The sequence below is a fragment of the Heptranchias perlo genome, chromosome 18 (genome assembly GCF_035084215.1).
Source record: "Heptranchias perlo isolate sHepPer1 chromosome 18, sHepPer1.hap1, whole genome shotgun sequence".
Classification (NCBI taxonomy): Eukaryota; Metazoa; Chordata; class Chondrichthyes; order Hexanchiformes; family Hexanchidae; genus Heptranchias; species Heptranchias perlo.
Genome location: NC_090342.1, coordinates 33,256,941 through 33,269,458, shown reverse-complemented (window position 1 = coordinate 33,269,458; position 12,518 = coordinate 33,256,941). Strand labels below are relative to the sequence as shown.

At 42.3% G+C, this 12,518-nt stretch overlaps 1 protein-coding gene across 5 annotated transcripts in view; it reads left to right on the top strand.

Annotated features, from left to right (window-relative positions):
- LOC137334740 (tubby-related protein 3-like) overlaps positions 1 to 11,288 on the top strand; it is a 94,323-nt gene extending 83,035 nt beyond the window's left edge. For all 5 annotated transcript variants that reach the window (XM_067999655.1, XM_067999657.1, XM_067999656.1 and 2 more), the window contains 6 exons: positions 632 to 829; positions 2,009 to 2,121; positions 4,793 to 4,907; positions 6,376 to 6,474; positions 7,289 to 7,460; positions 10,155 to 11,288. In XM_067999655.1, the coding sequence (XP_067855756.1) occupies positions 632 to 829; positions 2,009 to 2,121; positions 4,793 to 4,907; positions 6,376 to 6,474; positions 7,289 to 7,460; positions 10,155 to 10,288 (831 nt within the window). In that variant the 3' untranslated portion in view covers positions 10,289 to 11,288. The remainder of the gene's footprint in view (positions 1 to 631; positions 830 to 2,008; positions 2,122 to 4,792; positions 4,908 to 6,375; positions 6,475 to 7,288; positions 7,461 to 10,154) is intronic.
- The last annotated feature ends 1,230 nt before the right edge of the window (positions 11,289 to 12,518 follow it).

The following is a 12,518-nucleotide window of genomic DNA, read 5'->3' as shown; positions in this document are numbered from 1 at the left end:
CTCAAGTTCAATTCCCCAATCTATGCTGATCTCACCTGGAGTAGAAGTTGTGATGCTACAATTTGCCTCAGCTCCGAGGCTAAGTGGGGAGAAAATCAGCCAGCCTTCTCACTCGTGATTGTTATCCAGTGACTCCTGCTGGAAAGTGCATGTATGCACATTGGGTAATTACAGGTTTAGACTCCCATTATGATGCCCTCCATGATGGAATTGTCTACTAGCACTATTTAGACTCTCCTGAAGAATGCCCACTTAGTCAAGATATCAGTGGACCACTGGCACAATAATCCAGCAAGTTAGAACCTTAAGGAGTGGAGAAGAGAAAAGTGTGTAGAAGAAATTAGCAGTGTGTCTCAGAATTGCTAATGAGGGACATAAATGTTCTGGTGTAGTGGGGTGCTGCTGTGAAGTTGAGGTTAAGATGTTATTGGGGCAGTCTCCACAACAAAGACAGAATAACTGGTCACTAATTAAAGAATTTGGCCATTTGCCATGACAGGAGTGACAGTCTACTGAAAATTCTGTTGCAGTGGTCCTACTTCTGTTGGCAAAAAATTCTAGACCTGGCCCCTGCGGTGTTACACAGATTTGATACATTGATTATATTGAGTTCTTTACTTCTAATTTGTAGGAACCAGCTGCTGCCTCACTCCCTCCTTCTGGCTCTGGCTTAAACTTGATTGAGGTAGACAGCTTGGAGGAGTTTGCACTGAGGCCTGCCCCTCGAGGAATAACCATCAAATGTAGGATCACTCGGGACAAAAAAGGAATGGACCGCGGTCTCTACCCGACCTACTTCATGCATCTTGAGCGGGACGATGGAAAGAAGGTGAGGCAACCCTCGCTTGTAGCTGTAGACTTAAATGGAATAAAATTAAAATATAAATTCACCAACTCCAACAGTATTGATGTTGACTAGTGCTTCAATTCAAATTTCAGTACTATCCGTGGGGAATCTGATATTTTTTATTGAGAGGGGCAGCTAAATTGTCTTCACATATGTTGCCTGAATGATAGAAGTGTTGGAGTAGGATCATGAATGATTGGAAAAAGCATGGAAAGACTATGGGGAAAAAATTGAGTAGTTCCAGTAAACATATATTGCGTGCCTAAATATGGGAATCTCCACTTGCAAATCATAAGGGTAGCTTGTGACCTGTCTATAAATACATTTGTAGAGAGGGTTGCCTGTGGTGAGAGGGGAAAAAAGGGAATAAATTCACAAATTCAAATGGACGACGTGATGCATTGGGTTAGAACACTTCACTTCTTGAGTTTAAATTCCGATTAGGTGCATAGGATGAACGTGTCCTCTGTCTGAGAACAATGTGGCATAAAACATGTCCTTTCACTTCTGGGTTCAGGGTTCATATCCAATCAAGATTGACTCAGGAAAGTCTGCTCTCTTTGCCAAGCTCAAAGGATCCTATGAGGCATGAGTTTGGGTTGTCTCAACCCAGTTCTTATATAGACGGAGGTCCACAGCACAAACTGTCTGTATTGTACACACTTAGGTACAAAATTGGCATTTTCACAAGATTAGCTGGCATGGCCAATGGAACTGTTACTTCAATTAAGCATTTTTGAGGTGCAGGTAAAATAATGCACAGAAGACGGCACAATGGCACAGTACAGTGACATCATGTTTTGAATTGGATTTGGCACTGCAGATGTACTTTTTTTTACTTGAGTCTAATTTTATCTGAAAACTGCAATTAAAAGTTCATGTTAATGCAGAATCTGAGATAATACAGATCATTTTCCAAATATATGCTTCCTGTGGGGAACCTCACCTGCCACCAGTGCATATTTGGAGGATTATCCCTGGATGCCATTAGTATGAAGTGTTCTATTCTGTGGCACTGAATTCTTCACCCTGATAAACACATTGAAATACCCAAAAATCCTACTGGGCTGCTGTTGTGACTGGAGAAAGTTAGAGTGGAGGAACTGGCTGTGCTGAGAAGAACAAAACTCTCTGAAAATTGTATTGCTTTGTTTATCACAGTTATTTTTGTTAGCTGGAAGAAAAAGGAAAAAGAGCAAAACTTCCAATTATCTGATATCCGTTGATGCGACAGACCTGTCACGAGAAGCTGAAAGCTACGTAGGGAAATTAAGGTAAGTGCATTTTGATGAAATGGTAAAGTACAAACTACCTGTTAAAGTCCTGTAAACATGCTAAAGGTTTTCATAAGCTGCAAACTTCGGTATGTGACTTGTGCGTTGGCACGATTAATGTTGCCGGTTGGCATAAATGTGTGTATGAATGTTACATTGGTGCAATCCATATACTGGGCTTTGAAGACTTCAATTTTTCTTCAGTGGTTAGTTTATTTAAATAATACTAATTGATAAATTGCTAAGCAGGCACAAATCGCAGTTCGAATCTTTCATTTTGGATAGGCCTTTGAAGGACTTGGCAATGCAGTGGGTTTGTGCAGTGTCCTTTTACCTTTGATGGGATGACAGTCACATTCGTCTATTTCTTTGATAGTGAGACAGTCTAAACCAATTTCTCTGTGCCCATAAACAATAAAAAAATAAATTGATAATCTTACTCAGCGATGCTATAAGAATGAATGGTGTTGGAAATGCTGTGCTAATATAAGTATCTTAGGTTTGGCTGAAGGGACATTATTGGACTGGATTAAAAGACATTTATCTTGCATGTCACTTGCACAATCTTTGACTTGGGAATGCTTGATGGAGAAATATAAAGGGAGCTTTACTTGTACCAACCTGTACTTCGCCTGATCTAGGAGTGCTTGCTACTGACATTAGAAGTGGAAAAGTGTTCCATTCCACAGCACCAACATTCTTTATTAGTTCAAAAAAGATGTAGCAGGTAAACCTTAGCACTATCACTCAAAGGCAATTCCATTCGGTAGGCTATAAGGACAAGAGTATAGTGTACTCATTAATCAAGAGACTGTGCTGTCTCAAATCAAATAGGTCTTTCGGGATATGTTGGCCGTATCTAAATGGTCAGCAATGATCCATGCAATATTCTGATTGTCCTCAATCACTGCAAGTAAGTAGCTTTGCGGGTAGCAAATTTTGCTGAATGGCTCCAATCTTGCTCTGGATCCCTGAGGATATTATTTGATGCAATTCTGCATTGTTGGAACTGATCTCATCAGAACCTGAAATAGGGAAGAAATCTATTAATGGTAGCAAATCAGACATTGCAATGTGAGCTGAACTCCAAACAATTGAAAGCTTAAGTAATTGGTTTAATGCAGGAGTTGCCAAGCCTTTATCTAAAAGGGATGCGTAGAATCGTAACATGGAGCCTTGGGGGCCACATCTAAAGCTTAATCCATGTTCCCATTAATTTGCATATGTCTCAACCTATTGGTACTAATAGCTCTTGGTGTACTGGTTTAGGTCTTAACCACCAATATGGTAACCGCACCAAAATCAGCCCTTTCCAAACCATCAGACTCTCAAAATTCAAACAAGGTAAACCAGCAATGAGAAATATAAACACAAATAGGAATGAGTTGTCTGGCCTTGGAGGGCAGCAGGTTTGGAGTTCCTGGTTTAAAGGTTTTCTTCATTTTGCTGTTCCTTTTGTAAAATGAACTTGGTCATTACATAAAAAAACAAAAATCCTCGTTTCAAATTACTGGCATGTAACCATGGAGTCCAGTCAGGTAGCGAGTAATAAACAATTCACAGCGATTTTTAAATGGCCATTACGGAGCATTGCATAAAAGCTGACAATATCACCAGAAGTATCTCATCGCATGTTACCTGTTATATGATATTTTTTTATTGGTGCAAGTAAAATAACTGGATTCCCTGTGTTATCTCATTTGAGTATTTTTGATCATCTGTGCCTCTCCTCCATTGTCCAGCTGAGTGGGACTGCACTTGCCTGGTTTCATTCTCATTTATTCAGTCGTAGCCAGAATATCCTTCAACTAAATATTGGGAAGACCTAAACCATTGTCTTTGGTCCCTGCCACAAACACCATTCCCTAGCCACCGACTCCATCCCTCTCCCTGGCCACTGTCTGAGGCTCTACCAGACCGTTCGCAACCTTGGCGTCCTATTTGACCCTGAGATGAGCTTCCAACCACATATCTGTTCCATCACCAAGACCGCCTACTTTGCCCATCTCCGCCCCGCCTCAGCTCATCTGCTGCTGAAGCCGTCATCCATGCCTTTGTTACCTCTAGACTTGACTATTGCAATGCTCTCCTGGCTGGCCTCCCATCTTCCACCTTCCATAAATTTGAGATCATCCAAAAGTCTGCTGCCCGTATCCTTATTCGCATCAAGTCCCGTTTGCCCATTACCCCCTGTGCTTACTGACCTACATTGGCTCCAGGTCCAGGAATGCCTTGATTTTAAAATTCTCATTCTTGTTTTCAAATCCCCTCACGGCCTCGCCCCTCCTTATCTCTGTAACCCTCTCCAGCCCTACAACCCTCTCAGATCTCTGCACTCCTCCAATTCTTGCCACTTGCTCATCCCCGATTTTAATCGCTTCACCATTGGTGGCCATGCCTTCAGCTGCCTAGGCCCTAAGTTCTGGAATTCCCACCCTAAACATCTCCGCCTCTCTCTTCCCCCCCCTTAAGACACTCCTTAAAACCTACTTCTTTGACCAAGCTTTTGGTCACCTGTCCTGATAGTTCCTTATGTGGCTCGGTGTCAAATTCTGTTTGATCGTTCCTGTGAAGCGCCATGGGACGTTTTACTACATTAAAGGCGCTATGTAAATGTGAGTTGTTGTTGTTATGGTTTGTTCATTATTGTGTTGATTTTCTTTTCCATCAGGTCGAATTTAATGGGGACTAAGTTTACAATCTATGATAATGGAGTGAATCCTGCAAAAGCAGTTGGATTGCTTGATGAAACCAATACCAGACAGGAGTTGGCTGCAATTTGCTATGTGAGTATTACAGCAGTGGCATATTTTATCCTTCTAAAGTCTGAGATGCCTAATTTGTACAGCCCATTAAACAAGTCCTGTGGGTATATGCTCAGTTCTACTGTTAAAGTTTGAGCAATATTGTTAAAATATATCTGTTGTAGGCCATTTACGATTCTCTGTTTGGTCATGTGGCCAATGAGATGCTTATAATATTTTTTGTAAATATGGCCCATTACATTACTGAATTGTAATGAATACAAAACTATTTTTATTATTACTTGGAAATTAAAAGGGACTGTTAGTCAATCAATACAATAAGTGATGTGCACTCAGTCCAAAATCAGTGAAGAATGTAGTTGCAGATAATGATGGATACTTGCCCTGACATCTATTTCATAATATGAATGTGAGACTGGATGGTGTAACGGGTTAGATACAAATTTTTCACCTCTGAAGCGTAAATGCAAAGTCAACCCTGACTCACTAGCTGACTGTAAGGATCTTACATTTAATGAGTTCGGCCAGCATCAACCCAGTTCTTGGGCATGAATCCACAGCACAAAACTGCTTGCAGTTTGGCACTAATTGGCAGTGTACAGGAAACTTGGCTCAGAGAGCCACTGGGCTGCTAGTAGGTGCTTGAAGCTGACACCAAGCACCTGAAGCAGAAAGTGTTCCATTCTCCAGTACTTACATCCTTTTTCAAGAGGGGAAAAAATGTCTACTCACAATCACATCAGTGGTTCAGTGTAGAGATAATTAATGGGCACTCACCCGGTATATCTCTCCATGTAAAGCACTTTTACATTGAGCAGTGCTTCTCTCCATGTACAGCACTCTTACACTGAGCAGTGGTAGGGGTCTGGAACTCACTGCCTGAAAGGGTGGTAGAGGCAGAAACCCTCAACTCATTTAAAAAGTACCTGGATTGCACCCGAAGTGCCGTGACCTATAAGGTTACAGACCAAGTGCTAGAAGGTGGGTTTGGGCTGGGTGGCTCATTTTCGGCCGGCATGGACACGATGGGCAGAATGGCCTCCTTCTGTGCCTTGAATTTTCTATGATTCAGTGCTTCTCTCCATGTACAGCACTTTTACATTGAGCAGTGCTTCTCTCCAGGCTGCAGCACTTTTAGGTTTCCTGGTGGCATCTTTGGGCAGAAATCTGCTGACCTTGCAGACCCCGCTTCAAAAACATGCACTTCAAGCATTACTTTTGTTTCAAAGCTTTTTATTTAAATCTATGAAAATGAATTACAGGAGTCATTGTCGAATTACATTTGATTTTAGATTTCCTCTGGAAGCCTTCGTCAAATCCTTAGCGGTAAGTTCTTAGAATATTCAGCTACCAAGTTACTAACCTCATTTTTGCATCATTAATCAGACGTGGCAAATTGGCCGTGATATGAAGAAGGTTTCAGTGTTCATGAACAATAACATCACCATGAATTATTAATGACACAAGTTGTACTTTTTATTCTCTCCAGGAGACCAATGTTCTTGGGTTTAAAGGACCAAGGAAAATGACTGTTGTTATTCCAGGGATGAGCATGAGTCATGAACGAGTCCCCATCAGACCTCGCAATGTAAGTCATTAAAAATGAGCTAGATCTTCATAATTAAGAGGTTTCTAAAATCAGCAGGTTATATGTGGTCATACCAGTTCGGTCAAGAAGCAATTGGCATGCTGAGTAAACAGTGCTGCTGTAAGAAAAAAAGGTATCATTGTATGATACAGCACAGAAGGATGCCATTTGGCCCATTGTGCCTGTGCCTGCTCTTTGGTAGAGCTATTCAATTAGTCCCACTCCCCTGCTCTTCCCCACAGCCCTGTAAATTTTTACCCTTCAAGTATTTGTCCAATTCCCTTTTGAAAATTATTATTGAACCTGCTTCCACCACCCAGGTATTCTGAAAATGTAATTAAAATGTATTGTATGTAAGATGGGATCTAGGTGTACAGTCAGTTGAAACACTGGTTTCACCAGTGGGACATAAATTGGAGTCCAGACTGTATAAACATTTCTGCCAGCTGTAAGGCTTCTAAATGAAATGAGTGGCAGCCTTAAAATGTTATGGTTGCAATTTAATTGCATTCTCTTGTTCTGCAGAACAAATCTGCAGCTGCTTGAACAACAGGCTACCTTTTGCAAGTTTTAAATTTAACAATTTAATCATTTCCATTTTTTACTTTATAGAAGAATGTCTTTTATGTTTAAAAAAGGGACCATTGACCTAACAGCAATAATGAGAATTGTGATACATTGGATATCAATTCCATTTATTATTCTCATTTGCTATTGCCTAATTCTCTAGTTCTACTCTGTCTTATCTGAACTCTCTTCTGGATATGTTGCAATTTTCTGCAATCATTACTTTTTCTTTCAAAAAATTCCCCAGGAGCATGAAAGTTTGCTATCAATGTGGCAGAACAGAAGTATGGAAAACCTGATAGAGCTGCATAACAAGGTGCCTGTTTGGAATGATGACACACAGTCTTATGTGCTTAATTTCCATGGAAGAGTCACACAGGCATCTGTCAAAAACTTTCAGATTGTTCATGACAATGATCGTAAGTATCTAACCTCAAAATCATACTTGTGAGTCTTACCTGTGATTGAAAGTTCCTTGAGTGGTATCTGAAAGCGAAATATCCCTATGTGTATGTTGGGATTAATTTCATCATTTCATTCCTCCGCTGCCCTTTCAGAGTGCCACTTTGCTTCAAAATGAGATGGGAATGGTGCAAACAGAGTCTGTGCTGGGTAGGTGCTGAACTATAAAAAATGTTTTATTGCAACAAAACCGTCTTGCTTAGCCGGGACTGTTTGTTCCTATCTTAAAGCTGGGCAGCTGCAAGGATTGGAAAGGATGCCAATCTGAGGTTTTTCAATCCAGCCTCCGATATTACTGAGCAGCTACTTGTGGCTGCGTGTGGAGAGTATGCAGAAATCTGGAAGGAGATGAAATGCCAGTGAGATTTTTTTCTACTGCCTTGATAGACTACTTTTTACTGAAATTACATTACCTACACTTAGATTCTCCCAATCAATCCTCTTCAGATTTTATTTCTTTAATGTGTTCTCTAACCCACTCCTGGCTTGTTGATTTTTCGCTGATTTCTTGGCTTGTTACTTCTCTCTCTCTCTGCCTGTCTCGGTCTGTCCCTCTCTGTGTCCCCATCTGCCTCCGTGTCCCCGCCGGCGCTCTCGGCCTCCCCTGCCCCCCCTACCCCCGCACCCCCCCCTACCCCCGCGCCCCCCCTACCCCCGCGCCCCCCCTACCCCCGCGCCCCCCCCTACCCCCGCGCCCCCCCCTACCCCCGCGCCCCCCCCCTACCCCCGCGCCCCCCCTACCTACCCCCGCGCCCCCCCTACCTACCCCCGCGCCCCCCCTACCTACCCCCGCGCCCCCCCTACCTGCCCCCCCTACCTACCCCCGCGCCCCCCCTACCTACCCCCGCGCCCCCCCTACCTACCCCCGCGCCCCCCCTACCTACCCCCGCACACCCCCCACCCCACCCCCGCACACCCCCCACCCCGTGTGGCTGATTAGGCCACACGTAGACTTGGTTAACCTGAATGCAGCAGGCCTGCCACTGGCTATGTTGAGGGCAGCCCAATTTTGGAAAAGGTCATGATCCAGGCATTAGGGCCCCTATCTGCATATGCAAATAGGTTAACGCCTGTTTCAGGCACAGGCCCTGGAAGAGTAAACTTCGACCTTTACCAGTATGGTGGGTGGCGCACTTCTGGCACAGAATATGTGCACGCATGCCGCCCGTCATATAGGACGCCCGTTTTACACTTTTAAAATGGGCACGACGACAACTTGTTTAACAAAAAAATTCAAACAGTATCAGGAGAAAAAGAAATCAATCTAACAGATATTGAAGATTATCCTGAGACTCATGAGGGGAAACATTGGGAGATTTTTTTAAAAAAGGAAAATAATAAAAGTTTATTGACTTGAATGTGATTTATTTTTTTCTGTAGCATATTGGTACTATTGCACTGGTGGCAACTGGGGTCCTTTACTTATGAAATTGGCAGTTCGGGGTGCACTGATGTAACACTTTCAAGTAAAGCGTGTGCAGTAAAGGGCTGATTTTCTCCAGCCCTCCTGAGAGGAAGAGTCTGCTGGATGTTCCTGGCCCTCTTGGTATAGGCCGTCCCCGCCCCCCCCCAGCAGGACCTTGTGCTGGGATTGGGCGCAGAAGCTCTACAGCAGCAGCCGGAAGAGCCTGAAGATCCTCCCCGGGTGGGGAAGGTGGGGGTGGAATACTTTAATTATCTTCTGTCTTGTTTCTTTGGAGGGCCCTGGTGCAAACCCCACTGCCAGCTTTCTTGCGGTGCCCCACGGATGCAGTCAGAAGAAAGGGAGATGGAAAGGCCTGTACCAACACCTCCCACATCGTCTTCATTGTTAAGCTAGGCTGCACCTACTGCAAGCGTAAGCCAAATCCTGCCCATTTTGGGAACCTCTGGAAATTGTTGGGCAGTGCTGTGGGATGGACACCTGTCGCAGTGGGTCTCCATTGCCAATTATCCTTTGCTGCACTCAGAAACAGAGCGTTTCCCAGGCGCAATGAAGAGGGAAATATACCCAGATGTATTTTTACTGCTATTTTGATCATTGAAAGCTTTAGATGGTGCAATGTACTGGAAATATTGGAAGAAAAGTCACCCTGACCTCATCTTGTGTGACTTCTGGTGGCTGGTTTCAGAGGGATGTTGGCACAGATCTAGGAGCAAATAGCCTGCTTGTGCTCTTAGCACAGATGTTAGCTGGCAAAGGGCAATCCGGTGGGGGTGGGCATTGGGAGATGGGAGGAGAAGAGAACTTTTTTTCCTGTTATCTCATCAAAATAATACTAACGCAATCATTGCTTCCAAAAATAGGTTGGGAGCTGACATAGTGCAGTGACGCAGTCTGCCAAGCATTGTGAATTCTGCCACATACTAAGATCCTTTGTGGTCCCACAAGATGCGGAATTGTGGTGCACACAACAGGGTTGAGAAATTTCTTTCAATGTATAACATTACACTTGGTTTTATTCAGACTAACTCAAAGAGAATTAATAAGATGCTAGGGTAGCTAGCACATGACTAACGGTCCCCGTGAAAATTTGTGTCCACTTCTTTGGCTATTTCTGCTTAAGTTGGCCGATTTAGCTCTGCTGTTATAACTTGCACGCATAGAATTGTAATAGAATGGACAGGTGTCTCTGAAACATTAATAATGTTTCCCCTCCTTTCTTCACCAGCTGACTACATTGTGATGCAGTTTGGACGAGTGGCAGAAGATGTTTTCACAATGGACTACAATTATCCAATGTGTGCACTGCAGGCCTTTGCAATAGGATTGTCCAGTTTCGACAGTAAATTGGCATGTGAATGAGGACAACAGTGGGTGCAGGCCTCCACTTTTTTTTAGGAGAAGAAAACAAAAGGGACATATTTATTGTACTGTAATGGTTTTGTTGTAATCATGCAAACAGATCTACTATGGAATTGGTTTAAATCAAAAATGGAAACCAAAAAAAAAGAAAGAAATAAAATCTCTCAGTGTCAGAAATAGATTCCCAAGTGGCCTAGCAATCATGACAAGTTGATCATGCTTTTAATGGACCATATTTTACACTGTTGTACTTGAATAAGATATTCTGCCAAATTGCAGTGTGGATTGATTGATCACTGTTCACATTTGCCCACAGAGATAAAAGGGGAACTATCCAAAACTAGGATGCAAATGAGATCATTAGTTGGAACAAGAAGAAGTGCCTCCTTAAATTATGTCACAAATGAATGGCTGAAATAATGACCAGTTTGAAACTCGTATTATTTTAATCCAAACAATGTTGTTTTCTCTCCATTTTTTTTTTCTCTCTATCCTTCCTTTCTTGAAGGCAATGATTCATGGTAGGGCATAGTTCCAAAGATTGGAGTGGCCCCCAGTGCCCAATTCGTATCATTTTCATGTTGCTCCTAGATAGTGAATGTTGGCAAATTGAGCCAAGCCAACTTGGTCCTTATCCAATGTCCACAGAAAAGTACTTCCAGCAGGGGTGCCAGATAGAGATCAGGATGAGGTGTGCTGGCTGAAAGCAATTGTAGCACCTCACTGGTGCATTAGCTGAGGTCAGCTAACCTAGCAAGGTTTTTTCCCTTACACCTCTGTGAAGCGCCTTGGGATTTTTTCCACATTAAATGCGCTATATAAATGCAAGTTGTTGTTGAACCGAAAACCTTTATGGCTCAGTAGCACAGTTAGTGTTGCATTTCCTCACTGAGACATAAAACTGGCTACACAGAATATAATGTTTATTTAGATATGTTTTGACCCTGGGCTTTCTAACAAAGAGGCCATGTTCAATAAAATTGGGGTTAAAGAGCCATAACTTCATGAAGGATTATTTGAATGATTCAAAAAAGTGTTCATATATTTCTCCTATCTAAATATTTAAAAACAATACAATATCCCATTTATGTAAAGTTAAAATATTAATTTAAGGAAGGCACCCAAATTGCCAGGTAATCCTAAATATTGTTAATGTCATTTGATTCATTCCTTCTTTGTATGTTTTATCTTTCAAAGCTGCTGATCAGAGGGAATCAGGATAGGGAAATTTTGTGTGGAGACCTGGGCTGGGACATTGTATACTGTGGGCAGTGAGAGACACTCTCATTCTTATAATAGAGTTTTGTGGTGTCTCCACAGGGGTTATTACGCACAAAATATCTGTTCCTTGTCTCTGACCAGCAGTTCTCAACACACAACACAGGAGCAAGGAAATATTTAGAGATGTTACCCCATTAAATATACAAGACTGAGCATTCAACCATCACACAAAGGGAAATAAAGCTGATTTCATTTCAATTCATGTAATTAGATCATGGGGCCTGCTGTGCAATACTGTCTGTTTGTTACCTACCGCTGACTTAAAAAAATGATTGAAATTGAATAAGATCACTCGCATAAACAAAGGACTGTGTTTCAAGGGCAAAACATCTCTAAATGGTCATGTGAAATTAATGAACTGCCGCTATGCTCTCATTATATAATTTGAGCCCCTGAAGGAATTCCTGTTTTGAGATGCTTTCCTGCCTGTGTATCGCCCTCCTTTAACAAACTCCAGCCGATGTGTTCTCTCTAACACACTCCAGCTTGTGCGTTGACTTCTATGACTTGTTGCAACCCGTGTGCTTTCCCTATATGACGAGCTCCAATCTGTGTGTTTGTGTGATATGACCCTCTTCACCCTATGTTCTCACTGTGACACTCTCCAGTTTGTGTTGTTCCTCTGACACACTCCAACCCATATGTTGTATTTATCTGACGCACTCCAATCTGTGTGTCATCTTGATATGATGCACTGTAGCCTGTGTGTTCTCTCTGTGACATGCTTCAGTGTGTGTTGTCACTATATGGCATGCTCCAGCATGTGTATTCTTAATTTATGTCATTTAGGATTTTGTGGCAATTAAAGTGAATAAAGTGTCCTACATCTTATAAATGCAGGATTTTATTTTTTAAATCCTGGTCATTCCTATAAATATTTAAGCTTTGATTCCTAGCCAAATATTAGCTGCAGCAAAATGTCTAAGCCTATTTTGCCACAATGATGGAT